Source organism: Pteropus vampyrus, unplaced genomic scaffold (assembly GCF_000151845.1).
Source record: "Pteropus vampyrus isolate Shadow unplaced genomic scaffold, Pvam_2.0 Scaffold145, whole genome shotgun sequence".
In the NCBI taxonomy this organism is placed as follows: Eukaryota; Metazoa; Chordata; class Mammalia; order Chiroptera; family Pteropodidae; genus Pteropus; species Pteropus vampyrus.
The window spans coordinates 3,278,202-3,295,624 of NW_011888926.1; the positions used below are offsets into that span (position 1 = coordinate 3,278,202).

At 49.1% G+C, this 17,423-nt stretch overlaps 1 protein-coding gene across 5 annotated transcripts; it reads right to left on the reverse strand.

The window, feature by feature from the left end:
* Window positions 1-1,151: 1,151 nt before the first annotated feature.
* On the reverse strand, window positions 1,152-13,070 carry MIEF1 (mitochondrial elongation factor 1). 5 transcript variants are annotated; one of them, XM_011369093.2, is made up of 7 exons: window positions 12,909-13,070; window positions 10,884-11,228; window positions 7,441-7,517; window positions 5,799-5,949; window positions 4,716-4,893; window positions 4,250-4,512; window positions 1,152-3,768 (listed from the first exon to the last, which is right to left on the reverse strand). In XM_011369093.2, exons 4-7 carry the CDS (start codon window positions 5,940-5,942, stop codon window positions 2,962-2,964), a joined length of 1,392 nt encoding a protein of 463 aa, XP_011367395.1. In that variant the 5' UTR covers window positions 5,943-5,949; window positions 7,441-7,517; window positions 10,884-11,228; window positions 12,909-13,070; the 3' UTR covers window positions 1,152-2,961. The 5 variants fall into 5 exon arrangements, with proteins under 5 accessions (XP_011367395.1, XP_011367393.1, XP_011367394.1 ...); XM_011369091.2 differs by lacking the exon at window positions 7,441-7,517 and adding an exon at window positions 12,166-12,215 and having other exon boundaries at window positions 12,909-13,068; XM_011369092.2 differs by lacking the exon at window positions 7,441-7,517 and adding an exon at window positions 12,166-12,276 and having other exon boundaries at window positions 12,909-13,068.
* Window positions 13,071-17,423: the final 4,353 nt, after the last annotated feature.

The following is a 17,423-nucleotide window of genomic DNA, read 5'->3' on the forward strand; positions in this document are numbered from 1 at the left end:
CAGCCAGGGTTTTCGTCTCAAGGAAGATGCACCACAGAAGAGGACTCTGGTCACACACACAGATTCCCCACATACAGTAACCCCTTAGGGCCTCTCCAGGATCCTGAAGCTTATTCCTCATCAACACCATTTGAGCTCTCAACTTGAGTGGAGTACAAGGGAAGCAAACTTGGCTAATCTGGAGTATGACCCAGTGTACCACCAGGGGCCAGGAGGGAAGAGAGTAGGTAGGCCTCAATACGGCTTTTCCAAACAAGCGCTTCGGTTATTTTCTTTGGGGAAAAAAAGGTCACAACCAAATGTGTAAAGAAAAATATTGTTGTCCTGAACTCGTTTTTTAGGAAGGGGCAACAGGGAAAACCAAAATACACTTTGGAATTGATTAGGTTTTCAAGATAATGAGTATATATTTTAAGCATTAGGCTATGTGTTTGCTAACCTAGATAGCGCAAAAAAATTCCAGATGGAGAAGACCAGATGCTATTACTTCAGGAAAGATGGGAGTTCTGCTGAGTAGGAGGCGGAATGGTGGGGAAAGGCACTACATCTTTCCCCAAAGATTAAAAAAGGTGAGGGGCAGACTGTTGCCCTCTTCCAAGAATCTCAAAGCACTTGACTGTCTTCCATGTTTTATGGTGAGGCGTGCCCAGTCAGTCAGCAAAACCACCGGGACCAGGGCTGAGACTTCCTCTGCCTCTAGTTCTGAGGACTTCTAAGAGGTTCTTGCTTGGGAAATGGCAAAGTTACGGTTTTTGGCTTTGTGAAACATAGTTGAGACAGAGATGCCCTTAGAAAGATGCTCTTTAAGAGAGAAGATAAACAGATCAGTTATACTTAGCTTTGATAATGTGGGACTCGCTCTTTCAAATCTTTTCTTTCTTAAGCTTTCCTTCCAATGTTTTATATGGAATTTGGCAGGAAACACCAGCTTGCAAAAATTGTAGGTTTTATAATAACCAGGAAATATCTCAGTGAACAATAACCCATGCTTTTGCAACACTTTCAACCCGCCCTCTCCCTCCCCTCTACTGGGTGCCACGCCAGGTCCCACCCTCCACCCCTCACCCCCACCACTCACCCAGGGCAGCACTCTGGCATGTAGATTTTTTGAAAACTCCAATTTGGTTCTAATGAACAGCCAGGGTGCAGAATCTGTCTCAGGGTTTTGGGCTTTATATTTTTCAATTCTTTCTCAATACCTCATGCAAATGAAACAACTGAACCACTTTAAGGATCCCTTGCATACATGAGAGGAGGCAAGAAGATTCTCCAAATATGGCCGAGGTTAACTCCAGTTCTCAACCTCCTAATCCATGACAAAAAGGAGACAGGAATCTCTACCCTAAATTCAGAGGGTAGCTGAGGTTTCAATGCTATTTAAAGAGTCATTTCATGTTGTTGTCATTGGGAAGGAATGAGACAGCTGCAGAGAGCTTCACCAGAATCTTACTGATGGAGGTAGTAAGAACAGAAAAAATAGTAAGACTTGATGGATGGAGAACGAAATACTGGATGGGCAGATGAGAAACAGAATTATCATCAGGCTCTTGCCACGAAGAGAAAAAAACCCCACAAAAGAAGATGCCCTGGCATGGTGTACTAAACACTCCTCCCCACCTTCAGGATACTTTTTACATTGAAATACATAGTGCAATTTTAGCAGCCAGAAACAAGAAGGTAGAGTCCCCACCTCCCTGCGTGTGTGTTGAATCCACGCACTCTCTTCCCAGGCAGCACCGATCCTAGGTGTGTGAGACAGGATTTGGGGGTGGGGGGCGGTGAGTCTGCGCATGTGTGCTTGCCCTCTGGCCTCTGGAGGTGCCCGGCGAGTTCGGCAAGCAGCCCTCTCACATTGCTATGGCAGACCGTTGGGCCTGTCCCTGCTCTAAGGCAACATCCCAGAAACAAAGTGCCTGACAAGGGAGAATATGGCCACCAAACCCCAACTGGTGACTAGATTTTCTGCCACCTGTCAACCTTCCTTTGACCTCTACCTCTAAGGCAGTGTCCCTGAAGACCCCGTCCTAATTGGCAAGAAGGCAAGGAAGCGGGTGAGCGAAGCACTCCTGCAGAGATGCGGCCCCTGCAGCCCCTTCCCTCCCTCATCTGACTCCTGCACACAGCAGCATTGGTCCGGGTGAGGTGCAGACATCAGACAGGACACATCCTCTCCCAGGTCCCCTTACTGCTTCTGGTTCCCCCAGGCTGCACTCTCACTCATGGCCACTAAGAAACACAATCTCCAAATAATTTCGCATCCAGTTTATCTTGAGCGCTCAGCTCCCCGTGGGTAACAATGTTCCCATGAAAGACCTTCTCAGCACTTAGGGATGTGAACTGGCCAGGAGGTGGGGGGTTGGGCTGCTTCTCCAGGAACCTGCGTCAAAGGCCAGCCCTTCCACCACTTTACCGGCAGAAACCCTAAATACTGTCTGAGCACTCTGCCGAGTTCAGCTTGGAAACATGCAATCGTAACTTCAGTGACATTCAACTAAAAGGCAACACCTTGATTAGTTAGGCGGGTGTACTCCAGGAAAGGAGCAAAACAGAAAGCGTGAAAACAAGAGAAAAAGAGAAGACGCCGAAGCGGAACAGGTCAAAGGACAAGGCAGGGAGGACAGATAGGAGCGGAAAACCTGGGCCACATGCAAAACATCAAGTGGTCTCAACAGCTCTGGCTAGTGCTCCACCTTCTCAATTCATTCCAGAAAAATTAGCCTAGAGTAAGGGGGAGGGGAGGAGTAGGGAGCACAGTGTTTGGTAACAAAAATAGAAAGGGTTGGGTTTGAGAAAATAAGAGATTAAGAGATGTCATTCTAATCAGCATGAAGTGACCAGGGTGATGACCAGCAAGACAGGAGGCACCTAGGGACACTGTGAGGCACCAACTATGTAGCCAAGTGTTTCTAACAGAGAATCCAGGGCCTGACCACCCAACACCCACTTTGGCCTCCGCCTGCCCTACGTCTGCAGCAGCACCTCCGGCTCGGATAATGAGCAGTAGAGAGTGTATCCCAATTCATCTATTTCTTCAGGGGTGAGCTCTGCAAATAAGTTCACCTTGGGGTTTAGGGCACTGGGCAGGACTCCGGCCTCCAGGTACCTGATGAGTCCCCTCAAGGCCTGCAGGAATCGGTCAGCCAGCATATCTGGAGACCAGTCAGCCTCCTCCTGGGCCAAGTGGAGGATGACATTGGTGAGCTGGCTGGCAGTGAGGTGGCCCAGAGCCGGGGTGGACTTGCATATGGCCTTGAGGATCTTGAGGCACAGAGATCGGCAGCCCGAGTCGGCCTGGTCCAAAGCCCGCAGGCGAGCCGTCTCAGCGGGACGCAGGCTCAGCCGCCACAGGTTGTCATACTGGGCTAGCCGATGTGGTCTGGCCACCAAGACAGTGTCACCGAGGGTCACTGATGGCAGGAAGTCAATGACGAGATGTTTGTCACGCTCATACTGCACTTCCAGAGTCAGGGCCTCTGGGAGTGGTGCCGGTCGGATCACATAGTCCAAGAGAGACCCTATGGCCGGCCAATTGATGGAGCCGGCCACTACCTTCTCAAACGTGTCTGCCACTGTCTTTGGGGAGAGGTAGCCCCCTACTACACAGCGGTCCCAGTAACTACTCCCGCGAGGAAAGTACTCTGGATTCTCACGACGAACCAGGAAGAAGCCAGGGACATTCATGATGGTGTCCTCGCCAGGGATACACGACCACAAGTTCTGCTCCAGCACGAGGGGCACAATGAGTTGGATGTGGTCAGCTGTCACCACCTGTTGGAGCAAATTAAAAAGGTTTTGAGGGATTTAATCTTCTCAAGAGACAAGCTTTCACCGCACAGGTCCCACCAACTAAGAATTCTTTCCTGTCACTATAGCAATTCAGGTAGAGTGAGGATTTAAACCCAGGTCCATCGGACACCAGAGCCCATGCTCATTCCACGTGTCACATAATCCCTGGACACATAAGTACACAGGACATCCCTCAAGCCTTGAAGACCCAAGAGAGAAAGGAGAGACAGGGACAAGACTACAGGAAGGAGGTCGCCTCTTATGGTTTCCTAGAAGTCGTATGACTAAAATACAAGAAAGGGTTAAAGATGACTCAAGACAGGGATCTCGAAAAAGTTCCTGCAGTGTACAGAGTTCAGTCTTTTTGCAAGCCTGGGACAGTGTGATCTCTGTACCAACAGCAGGATCAAGAAGCACCCTGGTCAGTACCCAGCCCCACCCTTCGTGAGAACCACCTTGTTACCTGCAGGTCATCATAGAGGCTGCCACTGAGGTACATGTCCCGAAGTGGCATGTCAGGCAGCTTGGCCCGCAGGAAGCCCCGGAGCTCGGCACATATGTCCACAGCAGCTTGCTTGGCCCGAGCCTGCTCACCGGCAGGGATGGCGGCCCGGTTCCGGTAGTAAGAAAGAAGTTTCTCCTGCAGGGACATGCGGAGTCGTGACTTCTTCAAGTCTACCTGGCCCTTCCTGGACAATGGCTTGGGCCGGGGTGGGCAGAATGTATCTGCCAAGGCAAGAGAGAGAGGCACGTGAGCTCTTCCCATCAGGCCGTGGCTGCTTCGGCCCCAGAAAGAAAGGCTTGGCACGAAAGCCAAGTGCTAGTGCTAGCATGGCGCCTGCACCTAGCACTCAAGAAATGTTTGCTGAATGCGGGAGTAGGAGTGAGAGGCCAGAGATAGGTCCCGGAGGGGCAACCTGCTTTCTCACCTGTGTCAAAGGCCGAGGAGTCTGTGGGAAGGGTCTGCAGGGAACGGCTCAGGCCTGATTTCATGTCCTTGTTCAGCAGTCGCGGGGAGCCCATCCAGTTTGGCTCTTCCCAGCTCCTCTTCCCTGAGTGGCTCAGGCGGGTGGGGCTGGTAGGGGCGCTGATTGCCCTGTCGTACATCTGAAACAGCAGAGAGGACCCCGCACGTGTCCCTCCTTCCTGTGTCCCTCCTTCCCAGCGGCTTTGCGCTTGTGAGTTCTAAACGACTATTTTTCAATACCTTTATTATATTCTAGATTATGGAATACTTCTCTCCATACAGAAGAGCTCAGGACATACTAGATGATATAAATAAGAAATAGATTTATCCATAATATCACAGTCCAGGAATGTTAATATTCTGGTTTCTTTCTAGAAAAATAAGTTTATGTAATTAGGATCCTACACTATACATACTTTTGAAACCTGACTTTTTTACTTATCATCATTTCCCCATATCACTAAAAATGAATCGGTCTTTAATATTTGGTACATTTTCTGACTATACTCACTGTACCTTATGAATGTAATGATGAACAGTGATTAATTTAACAAATACTGAGTGGCTGCTATGTGCTAGGCACTGTTCTAGGTACATAAAACAAACCACTAAACAAAGAGACCCAATCTCTGCCCTCGTGGAGTCTGCAGTCTAGTAGAGCGACCCAGGCAATACATAAATGAGTTAAATATAAAGAATAAAGACAGAGATAAATGTTAAGAAAATTAAGTAGGAAAGGGAAATAGGAAGTGTATGTGCAGTGGGGGTGTTGCTATAAGGTAGTCAAGGAAGGATATTTTTGGTTATTTACAATTTTTTACTCTCTGTGATAAACTTCTTTATTTTCTTTATTTTTATCGCCAATGATTTATTTAGGGCAGAGACCTAGTAGACTTAACTGAATCTCTCAAGGTCTCATCTAATAATGCCAAATGACCAAGTTCCATGCCCATGGGCACTATCAAAGTCTTGTTCCGAGTCAGCTTCACTTTGCAGAGGCGGCCTCCCTACCTCTCCACCCCTGGCCCAGGCTGCAGGCACTTACCCGCTTAACCGCCAGCGTAGCGATGCCCAGCATGGCTGCTCCACCCACCCCCAGCACCAGCCGGGCATTGGAGAGCACGAAATCAATGGCTGTGCCGATGCCATTATCATCCTTCTTGCCTTTGCGCTCACCGGCGCCTGCCATTGCTCACCTGAAGATGAAGGTAGAACACAGCTATCGCCATTTGAGACCCCAAGAAATGTCCCTCCTGTCTCCTCCATCGGCCAGTCCCCAACCAGTTCAGGGTACAGTGAGTTCCAGCCAGTCCTCCTGCCTCTAGCACTACACGCTCTAGGGTTGAAAGTGAGATACCATGTCCCCGTGATGTATGCAGATGCAAGGGGGGACAGATCACGCTCGCCATGGGAAAACCTCTCCACTAACCGGCTGTGATTACAGGGAGTACTAAGCTTATTTCAATCCTTTCTTGCATTAGAGTGAAGCATCCCACCACGTAACACAACCCCTCCCTGCCCCTTCCCAACGGTATAACACAGACTATGTTTTGATCATTTGGCCACTCCTTCGAGTAAGGTTAGATCTGAGGTCTCATAGATTAGAGGAGGCTAATCTAATCCCATCGCATCACTTCCCACTGAAGGAAGTGACTTGCTAGAGGTCCCAGAGACACCTCGAGAACTCAGGATTCCCAACTCCTAGCATGATACCTTCTACTGTACTTTACCCTAACCCAAATCAAACTCTTCCTATTCTACTTTCTGCAAGAACAAAAACCTCACAAAATAACACGGACCAAACGTCCTGCACATGGGAACATGACTACAAGTCCACGTGAGAAAGTCCCAAGAAGAAACTAACCCTCTGTGGACACTCCCACTTGACAAATGCTGTCTCTTGGGCAAAGTGTGTTGGGGGTCCTGTAAGCTCAGGTGAGACTATGAAATTGAGAATAAATACAAAGGATACTGTACACCTAGCTGTCAACTGAAACACAAAGAAACCTATCTGCTCAAATGTAAATGGAAAATGAACTAAAAATGTGGACACCTAAAAGGAGTTCCTGGGCACAATAGAGAAGCAGCTAGCCTCCCGTACAGTGCTCAAGCGAGGCAAGCACACATCTGCTACCTGGCAACGGAGTCATCCTGAATGAAGTCCCCCTGGTCCCCAGATAAGCCCATTGCCCATGGAGTCAGAACCCTGGGCACGACCCAGACACAAGGGGACAAAGTGGTTCGAATCTGAATTTTGCTCTTAATACTGCTACTCCCTTCTACCTCCCATGTCCTGTACACCAGGAAGTACAAAGAGAAACTCAGCTGTAGACCATTCAGAATCCCAGTATACCCAGAATGAGACAGGGAGAGACAGGGTCGCTGGGTGCATCTTCCGTGTAAGGGAACATTCTTTCTCATACCATGTTACAACTGGGGATTGCTAGTGTCATATCTCATGCCCCTTGCCTATACCTCCCCGCCCCCAAAAAAGAAACATTTCTAACTCTACTTATTCCAGCAATCGAGTTATCTAAGAGTCAATGTCAAGTCCAAAAATACTTTTTTCCTAATTAGAGTTCACAACCTTGGTGGCACCTTTCTTTTCTCCACTTTTTACAGTCAATAGAAGCTTCACATTTGACCCGTTGGCCAAATGAAAAATATTCCCAGAGAAATATACATACAGAGCAAACATGGCCAAGAAGAATTCAACTCTGGTGGAGTCACGCAAAAACGCTAGGCATTCTCTCTCCAGTAGCCACTGAGACAGAGATGGGACAGAGTAACCCAATCAGGATCATGCAGAATGTTACATGGTTCCCACACATAACAATGACCACTGTTTTATTTAAACAAAAGAACCTTTACTGACATAATTTTTATTACAACAGGGAGAACCACGGGATGCAGGCACCCTCTAAATGATCCTCGGATGTGATGCAATGGCCCAGAAGGGCACATCCTCCTTCCGAGCAGAAGCCACAGGGAACCTCCCTGGGCCATTTAGTCCTTGGCCCATCCGATGACTGGTAAGAGCAAGGCGGTGATGTGGCAGACTAGAAAAGAGTCTGCGTTTTCGAGTCAGAAATCCTGAGACTGACAACTTGCCTTTGAACCCTGACTTATTGGCTGGGTGACCTCAAATGAGTTACTTAACCCCTCAGCTATGAAAAGGGGATAATGATGCCTACGTGACCTAAATCATAGGGTAGTAGTGAGGAAAATACATCTACTAAAATATTGTATGTGCACACTATAAACTGTAAAAGTACTCCACAAATGTGGGCTGTCACAAAATCTTTTAAAATTTCTACCTACAGGGGAAAAGGTCAAGTTCCAGAAGGCAATGAGCAATCCAGACTGTCCTGAGTTACAGCCGACCTTCTGAGATGGAGCTAAGAACGGCCTCTAAAACTCACGCTGATGTTATCCTGGGCTTGAGACTCAAACTGCTAAGTTGAAGAGGCTTGTGAAAAGGCTTTTCCTACTCTCTCCCGTGCAATGTGCTCCTCCCCCTCCAAGGACCAGGTGACGTGAAAGACCTGGTGACCTGGGAGAGGAGAGCATCCACGAGCTCAGACAGGGAGATAAAAGTTCCTATTTTAAAACGTAGCTCGTTCCGGCTGAAAGTGCTTATGCACTGTCCGCCCGCCACTCAGGTTCCGCTGCACCGCCCTGGGGCCTAGCAGGAGACAGGATCTGCACTCGGCAAGGGGAGAGGGGCCTGGGCCCTCGGTGCAACCGCGAAGGAGCACTGTTGTTTAACCACGTAGTTCGTTTTACAAGATAAAATAGTTCTGGAGATGTGTTATACAACAATGTGAATTTTCTTTTTTTCCCCCTTTTTTTCAATTACAGTTGACATTCAATATTATTTTGTATTAGTTTCAGGTGAACAATGAATATTCTTTTTTTCTTTAAAAATATTTTTATTAAAATATAGCTAACATACAGTATTATTTTAATTCCAAGTGTACACCATAGTTATTCAACAAGGTGAATATTCTTAACACTACTGAATTGTACACTAAAAGATGGTTAAAATATTTAAAAGAAGGAACAATGACCTGGTGGGCAGGGTGGGGAATGGAGAATCTGAGCGTTGCCAACATTTCAGGCAACGTATTTAATGTCTCCTTAAATATAAAAATGGGAATAGAAATACTCATCACCCCAATATAGTAGGGGTGATGAGTAACACGGGGCCTGCAGCACCTCAAGTGACAGCACAGAACTATGAAAATTCCATGTTATGTTATTTTAAAAAGTCACATGACTTAAACATGTCTGGCTTGACTACACATGAGACTAGCTAACGTATACTGAGTGTGTACCACGTACTGGACATTTTACACAATATTAATTCCCCTAATCCTCACAACAACAATCCCATGAGGTCTGTCGTATTGCTGTCCCCCAGTTACAGAAGAAACTGAGGCAAAGGTTAAGTAACTGGCCCAGAGCCACCACATCAGTAAGTTGTGTAGTCGATTTGAACCTAGAGCTCACGCTGCTGGGAAGAAATAGTTTACAGGGATCCTAAGTAGCCTGCACCCTGACCTCATTCACCTTTCCTCTCTATTAAACACTAGACCATAAGCTTCTTGGGCATTTTGGCTCATTCACTGCTGTGTCCCCAGGGCCAGCAGTGTTTGATACACAGAGGTGGTGGTGGCAACCTGTAACCCAACTCACAGTCAAAACAGATTGGAACACAAAGACCCAGTAAGTCACTATTTCACTTCCAGACCCACTGCCCTTCTTTGTGCGGGGAGGCGCCCCTGGGCCACAACCCACCCCAGTCCTACACTGCAAAGGCGGGTCTGCCGATCACCCTGAGTGGCTGAGGAGAAGCACAAGCCATTATGTAAGGCTCCTCCTCCTGCTTTCTCTCTTGCAGTTAAAAACAGCACCCTCCACCCGGTTGGCAAGCCTTCCGCCTCAGTTATCCTTCATTCTTCTCTTCTGCCAGCCTCAGCCAACTGGTCGCCAAGTCTCACTGCTGTACATGCTGTGTTTATGGGCGGCCACCCCACCACCTCAGTCCCTCGGTCTCATGTGGCCGGATTCACTGTCTCTAGTATCTCTCACCGGTTTATTCTCCACACTATCACTGCCATGATCCGTCTCCCATGTCATTCCCCCACTCACAAAGCTGTGATAGTCCCCTCACTATCAGATGTCACAACCTCAGTAGAGTATTCAATGTCCTTCCATACCTGGCCCCACTCAGCTCCAGCCATCTGCCTTACAGGTACGCCATTCTAGCCACACCAGACTCAAGTTTCCAGACTACAAAGTACAGCTTTCACCTCCACACTTGCTTGTTCTTGTCCGGCTGCCCAGTGAGCTTCTATTTTTCATTTGAGGTCTGCCTTTTTCTATAGCTACCTATGATTCTCCCTACCATCACCTACCCAAGGCAGCTAGGTTCTCATCTGTCTCTGAGCTCTGTACCTGGCCCTAACACAGAGCTGCCCACACTGGTATTACTTCCCACTGATCTCTGCGTTAGATCGAGTCCCTTGATAAGCCACATCATTCATCTCTATCCCAGAGCCTACAGGAATGCCAGGAGTACACAGAGCTAAATGGCACTCGCCAAGCACCACTCCAAGTGCTGCGTGTGCACTGTCTCATTTGATTCTCATAATAACCTGAAGAGGCAGGTACTATTACCTCCATTTTACAAATGAGGAAAGAGGCCTGGAAAGGTTTAGTGATCTGCCCTAAATCTCACAGCTATTAGCAACAGGACCAGACAACGTCCTCTGACATCTGTACACTATACTTTGCTTTACAGATTGTGTTGTAACAGTGTAGTTATGTTGTGGGGAACGTGATCTAACCCACAAGATAACTAAATGCACTGAGGAATGAGCTGGCCTGGAACCGAAACGTTTTTCCTAACATTTTCATGTGTAAAATGCTCTATTTGAAATAAGATGGTGATAACAATCCTGTTCTGGAGGGACTTGAAACACAATAAGGGAACATACTTCTGTTAATATGTCTATGGTTCCTCCACTGATTTCCAATGACTAAAGGACTTTGGTCGCTAAAAGGGTCTCCCTCTCCTCGTCCCCTGAATTGGAAATGAAACCTGTAGGTACAAGGGTCTACCTACCTGAGGCTTCTTACTGCATCTGTGAGGTGGGGGTGGGAGAGAGTGGGAGTGTGTACAGAAGGCACCTCTGTCTTCTTTTCCTTGGAATTAGGATGGAGAGGATCCTAAATGATCCCCCCCAGTTTGCTGTGGAGGAAGACCAGGCCCTTTTCCAGCTGTCTCTCCCGGGCCTCAGGATCCTCTAGCTTCTGATTTTTCCGGAACTCACGACGGATGGAGGCAAGGTAGAAGTCCCGATCAGTGTAGCGAAGCTCTCGGCCTTGGCGCAGCAGAGCCCGGTAGAGACTCAGCACCGCCTCTCGGCTCCATGGGGCCATGGGGGACTGGCAGGGGCCGGGTGTCAAGCTATAAGCAGAAGGGAAAAAAAAAAAGAAGCCTAGAATCAGAATTAGTGACAAAAGGGCCTATAAAGACTATCTAAAATTCTTATTCTAGGTCTCAGAGACCCCAGCCTCTTCATCGCCTCCCTTTCGAGAAAGTACAAGGGCCAGGGCTTAGAAGCTGTACTGCCTGGGCTTCGTTCCCACTTGCCTGCCATATGACTTTGGGCAAAGTACTTATCCCTCTAAGCATCAGCTCCCTCACTTGTAAAATGGAGATATTCAGTTAACATTACCTACTACACAGGGTTATTTTGAGAACTGTGTGAGATGATGCACGTAAAGCACCTAAAACAGAATTTCCCCACAAGGGGTGGTCTAGAGTGGCTGACAGACAAAGACTCTCAGCCATATTCGAATCCTGGCAGCACCACTAATGAGCTGATTACCTTGGGCAAGTTTCTTAACCCCTCGGTGCTTACCTCAGTTTCTCATCTGTAAAATGAGGATTAAAACTGTATTCTGCCCATATGGTTGGCATAAGGATTAAATGAGTTAATGTATATGAACATGTTTAGAACAGCACTTGGCACATACTAAGCACTCTATCTGGAAGAGGGCTTATTAGTGCCACCTAGCACGGTTTGTAAGTGCTCAATAAATATTAAATTTAGTTCCACATAAACTGCTACCATCCTCCTTTAGTAACAATAAACGCTTACACAAGTACAGAACCTACAAAGTGGTCAAGGCTCGTAAGAACAATACTGAACACTGTTTACAATATACCACGCAAGTCCCACATAACAACTCATCTCATTCTGTCGAAAATCTCAGTGCCATCATTAGCCCCCCTTTGGGAAGTCACTTGCCCATGTCACACAACTGTAAAGGAGGGCTGAACTCCTGACCCCAATTTTGACTGCCTCTGTAAGAATAGATACCACTTGCTGGGGCCTTACCATGTGTACGGCCACTTCTGGGTGCTCTACAAACTTTCCCAGCACAGCGCCTGTCAAATACCAGGAACTCAAAAAATAAGCTGAATGAAAAAGCGAATCCTCACGTCCTACCTGGAAGAAAAGATCACTCCGGTTTCAGAAATAAAGGAATGAGACTAAGTAGGGTAGGTACTGGACTGGTAAAGTGATCTGTACTGTGGGCCCGAAGTCAGCTAGTCATCAGCCTCTGGCCTTGCTAACTTCCTGTGCGAACTTGAGCAAGCCACTGTCCCTGTCCCTTTTTCCTCAATTGTATTACAGCTCCGCTCGGCCCCAAGGGCCTCCCGGAGTAGGAGAGATAAATCCGGAAAATTAACAGAAAAAGTGCTTTATGAGGTAGGAGGCGACTGTCACGCGAGGGCTGTTACTACAAGGTCTCTCGGTGAGTTGGCGGCTGAGCCCCGACGGGTCCCCAATTCCTCCCTGGACCCTGGGGGAGGCCGGGCCGAGTCGCGGTGGAGAGACCCCGAGCCTGGGACAGGTCAGCTCGGGGGCCCCGGGAGGCCTCTGGAGTCTGGGGCGGAGTCACGGAGCGGCCTTGCAAGAAAACGTCCAGGGAGGACTAGGGTGAGACCCCCGGCGGCCAGGCCGGTAGTTCCGGCCGGGAGCCCCGGGTCGGATGGCAGGCGCCGGCCGTAGCCCGGAGAGGAGGCTCAGTGAGCCCCAGCCCCCGGCCACAGGCCCTTATTCCTCCCCTCACTCACCCACGGACTGCGCGCTACCACTTCTTCGGATTCGCCTCTCGCCGGGTACCTATCCCGGGGTCACCCATCAACATGGCCCCTTCACTTCCGGGACATGACCTTGTGCGCGGAGTTAAGAGGAGGGACTGAAGGGAGCATGGAGGCGAGCGGAGGCGGGAGGACTTCCGGCCAAGGCCTCGCTTGGGGCGGGGCTACTAGCTTCGTGGGGCCACGCCCCCTCGAGCGGGCCCTGCCCACAGTCCTGAGCCCCGCCTCCGCAGTGACGTCACCTAGGGAATGGTCCTTAAGAGAGCGTTCCGGCCCCGCCCCCTGGAGGGCTGAGGTGAGGTGAACACAAACCCGGAGAGTACGAGAACGCGGAGCGGGGCGTCGGCTGCCAGACCCGTGGCGGGGGGTCAAGGCAGACACCCTAGTCTGCTGATCTCGGGCTGGCGCCATGGGGTACCTGGGGTAATACTAACACTAATAATATTCCCCACCGTGACTTTTCAAAACTCTTCCAAGCCCATTTTCTCAGATAGCTTTCTTTTCATTCTTTCATGCTGTTCCCGGTTCCCAAGCCTCTTGGCTTTTGGCAAACTCCTATTCTTCAAGGTCCACCCAAAATGTCGCCTCCTGAAGTCTTTTCCAGTCTCTTCCTTGCCCTTCATCCAACAAACTTAGGTGCCTCCTTTGGGCCCCACAGAAATATCTGCAAAGTGTTAAGACTCTTAAGCCAGTCGAAGATAAAACGTATTTATTGGCACCTGTTATTCGCCAGACACTGCTTTTAAATTTGTATACTGGTTTCTCTGTCTCTCACCAGATTTGAGGGCAGGAGCCATGTCTTACTGAGGCTGTAAGGTCCCCTCCCCTCTGTGCCTCACTGGGTGCCCAGCGTTGAGTGAAGCTAAGTAACATTGGGCTTTGGAGTCAGGCACAGTTGGCTCCCAATTTTAGTTCCACCACTTGAGGACAGCTGCCCTCTGGCAAGTTTCCTAATCTCTCTCAGTCTGGGACTGTTGTGAGGATTAAAATGTACCTAGCAAGAGTAGTGGGGATTTATGGAGTAGTCGCCCATCCATTCAACAAATCCTTGGATGCGACAAATCCTTGAAGGGCTCTAATGTGCAAAGCACTGCCATGGGCATTGCAGGGAACAGAGATCAAGTCTTAGTCTTCTGGTGGCTCTACCCCCAAATACTTCCAGGATCTGACCATTCCTCTCCTCACTGTCACCTCCCTGGTCTGAGCCCCTATCTGATTTTTTAGATGAGAAAAACAAGACCGAGAGAGGCTGGATAATTTCTCTAAGACATTGAGCTAGACAGCGGAGAAGCTTGCAGTGGAATCGGAGTGTATCTAACGCCAAAATGAAATGCGTTCCTGTCACTCTTCTAGGCTGCCCTACTTTGCTCTTTAAAGAAATAATTTCGTGACCCAAAAAAATCTAAATGGCGACATTTCCAGCCGGAAGCCCCGGTGACCTTTCGTATCCCTCTTGACCCTGCTGTTCTATAAAATATTATTTCTAGGAAGAAAGGAGGGAGGTCCCTTGGGGATCTGCCCTTCAGGTCAGCTCCCCCAGACTCTTCTTGCTTTCCAGGGTTTTCTCTTTACTTCCGGAATCCCAAGGCTCCTCCTGCTTCCAATGCTTCAGTGGCAACAGGGGACAGAGGAGGAAAGGGCACTGGGGCAGGCATCTGGCTCCCACATGGATCAGCGGAGACTTTGTAGGCCCAGACCCCAGCAAAGGGCAGTGACCCAAAGCTCAAGGCTCTGCCGGGTTTGTCAAGACCAGGGGCCTTCTGGGATCTCTCTGATCGATGTTGCAGTTTTCCCTGGTCTCATCAAGTGGATTTCTGCAATGAGAATTATAACGTAATCCCTGGTCTCACATGTGGATGATGGCAATGGCTTCAAGGGTAAGAGGGAAGTACTTGTTCAACAGAACAGTGACTCATACATAGTAGGCATTAAATTATGGAGTTAATTAATTCATTAACATTTTCCAGAAAGATAGAGGGCTTGGGAGAAATGGATCATTTCCCCTGAGTCAGGCTGGTCAAGTCCAGTCTAATTTGAAAGGGGTCGTGGTAAGCTTAGGGCGAATGATTTAAGCTTTGGGTGCCTCGGTTTCTTCATCTGTGAATTACACAAAAATGGACAAAACATTTTTGCTGAATGACCCATGAGAACCAATACATCATTCCCAATGTATTAACCAAGTAGTCAGTCACTCGTTCACTATTTCGCAAGCACCTAGTATGAGCCAGGACTAGAGACAGAAATGGAGAAATAAAACACACAGTTCCTGTCCTCAAGAAGACCAGAGTCGAGGGAGGGGACAGACAAGTACACAGATAGGTTCTAGGAGAGAAGCCTTCGCAGGTGCTGTGGGAACCAGAAGAGCCTGTGACCCAGTGTAGGGCGGTGGGCACCACCTGGCTTTAGCACCGGCGTGGAGGCGCCAGGGTGAGACATGAGGCTGGACAGGCGAGCATCCTGAGGTAGCCCAGGGAGGAAGCGATAGCCAGCAAGGCGTGCTTCAGGCTAACGCACCGGCACCGTTAGTCTGGAGTCAGTCCTAGGTTTGAATTCCAGCTCTGCTTCCCGATGGCCGGAGGCTGGAGAACCTTCAACAAGGTTCTCAACCTCGCTGGGCCTTGGTTTCCATACTTGGAAATGGGGATTCATTAAAGTACCTAAGCAATCAGGCCTTGAAGTAGACTCATGCTCACTAACATGGGGGAGAGATAAGCAAGTCAAGTGGATTTCTGCAATGAGAATTATAACGATGGCTGAGGTCTTAGGGAGCTCACCAGGTGATGGAACAGGAGCAAGAGTAGTCCAAGCAGAGGATGGGGTCATGGCCCATTGAAGACTTCAAAGACTGGAGCCCAGAGAATTCAAGAAAAGAGGCCCATGAGGAGACTGGTGAGAAAGGCAGGGCCCAGCAGACCACAGCGGGGAATTTGGCCCTGATCCAACAGCAGCGGGAAGTCCCCGCTGTGATCAGACGTGCATCTTGGAAAGAGAAGCCAGACCGCTTTATAGGGACTAGACTGGCGAGCTGAGACTTACAGGAGATCAGTCCCCGGGCCACTGCAGTATCCCTTGAGAGAGTCATCAGTGGACAGTAAGAGCTAAGACTCATTGAGCTCTTTATATGTGCCAGCACTCGCATATACCAGCCCCTGCCATCGCAGCCCTGTGAGGACAAGGATTGAAGAGTAAATGGGAAGTGGGAAGGAGACAGTGATTTTGCTGAGAAGAGAGAGGGCGAGATGAGAGGATATTTCGAGGGGAAAATAGTTTGAGGGATTGTGTTGGGTTGGGGTGGCTGGGGTTTGGGGATTGACTGGTACTTGTTCTAGCCCTGGGGAGGGGAAGGAAGGCGCCATCCCATGAGTGAGGTCACAGAAGAGATGGAGCGGAGAGTGAGAGAGCGGGCCAGGCGCCCCTTTATGTGTGAGGGAGAAGGGCAGGGAGGCCTGAGGCTGCCCTCCAGAAGGCAGAGAGGGCGAGTGCCCTGCGGTCTGCATTTTACCAGTCTCGTCCCCTTTACTTTGCCCAGTAGGATGCCCTATAAAATTGAGCCCCTCTATAAATGTTTGTTGCCCTGAATTAGAGGGAAATTGCTACCAGATGACAAGACAGAAAGCTCAGTCCAGCCCACCTCCACCTCCCCAGCCCTCCCTGGGGAGGCCCCAAGTGGAATGAGAGTACAGACCCTATAATTACCTGGCTGATGGAGAAGTTGGCTGTAACCGGATCAGCCAAGCACTGGGATGTAAGCCGGCCAGGGATCTGGAAATCATTCTCAGAGGGAGGCGCCTCCCTCATAATGGGGCTTGCCGTAATCAGATGTATCGATCTTGTATTTGCCAGACTAAAATCTGATATCCCTGGACGGGAGTGAGATTTCAAGTGAGTGAAATCTTTGCTGCCCACGTCGTGCCAGGGGATGTTGAAAAGGAAGAAGGGAATGTAAGCTTGTTTGTTGAATACCCTTCCTTTGCCAGACAGCAGGAGTTGGGAGCCAAGGATTAGCAGATGCGCAGGCTCAGATGCCAGCATCTCCACTTCCCACCTGTGCAACCTCTGTGAGTTTCAGACTTAGAAGCGTAGGAAGGCTGAGCACAGTGCCCAGCCCAGAGTAATCGCTCAGTGACCGTTACTTGGTTTCCTCTCGCATTCTCTATCCTCATTGATTCCTACTACGATCCTGTGACGGCTGGGTATCAATGTACCCATTTTACAGATGAGGCGGCACCGTTCAGGCTGATAACAGCCTCCACCTCTTCATCCTCAAGGGACAAACTGGAGGACTACATGCTGGACTGGACCAAGAAGTGTTTTTCTTGCTCCATAAAGAGCTTTGTAAGTCCCAAACAATTAGGGGAAAAAAAAAAAGTTTTCAAGGCTCGCTTAGATATTCAGAAGATCTGGCAGCGCTGGACTCTCCAACTATGCTGGGGAACAGCCACCACTTTTGGACAGAGCGCGAGCTCCCCAGCTCACCCCAGACCCCAC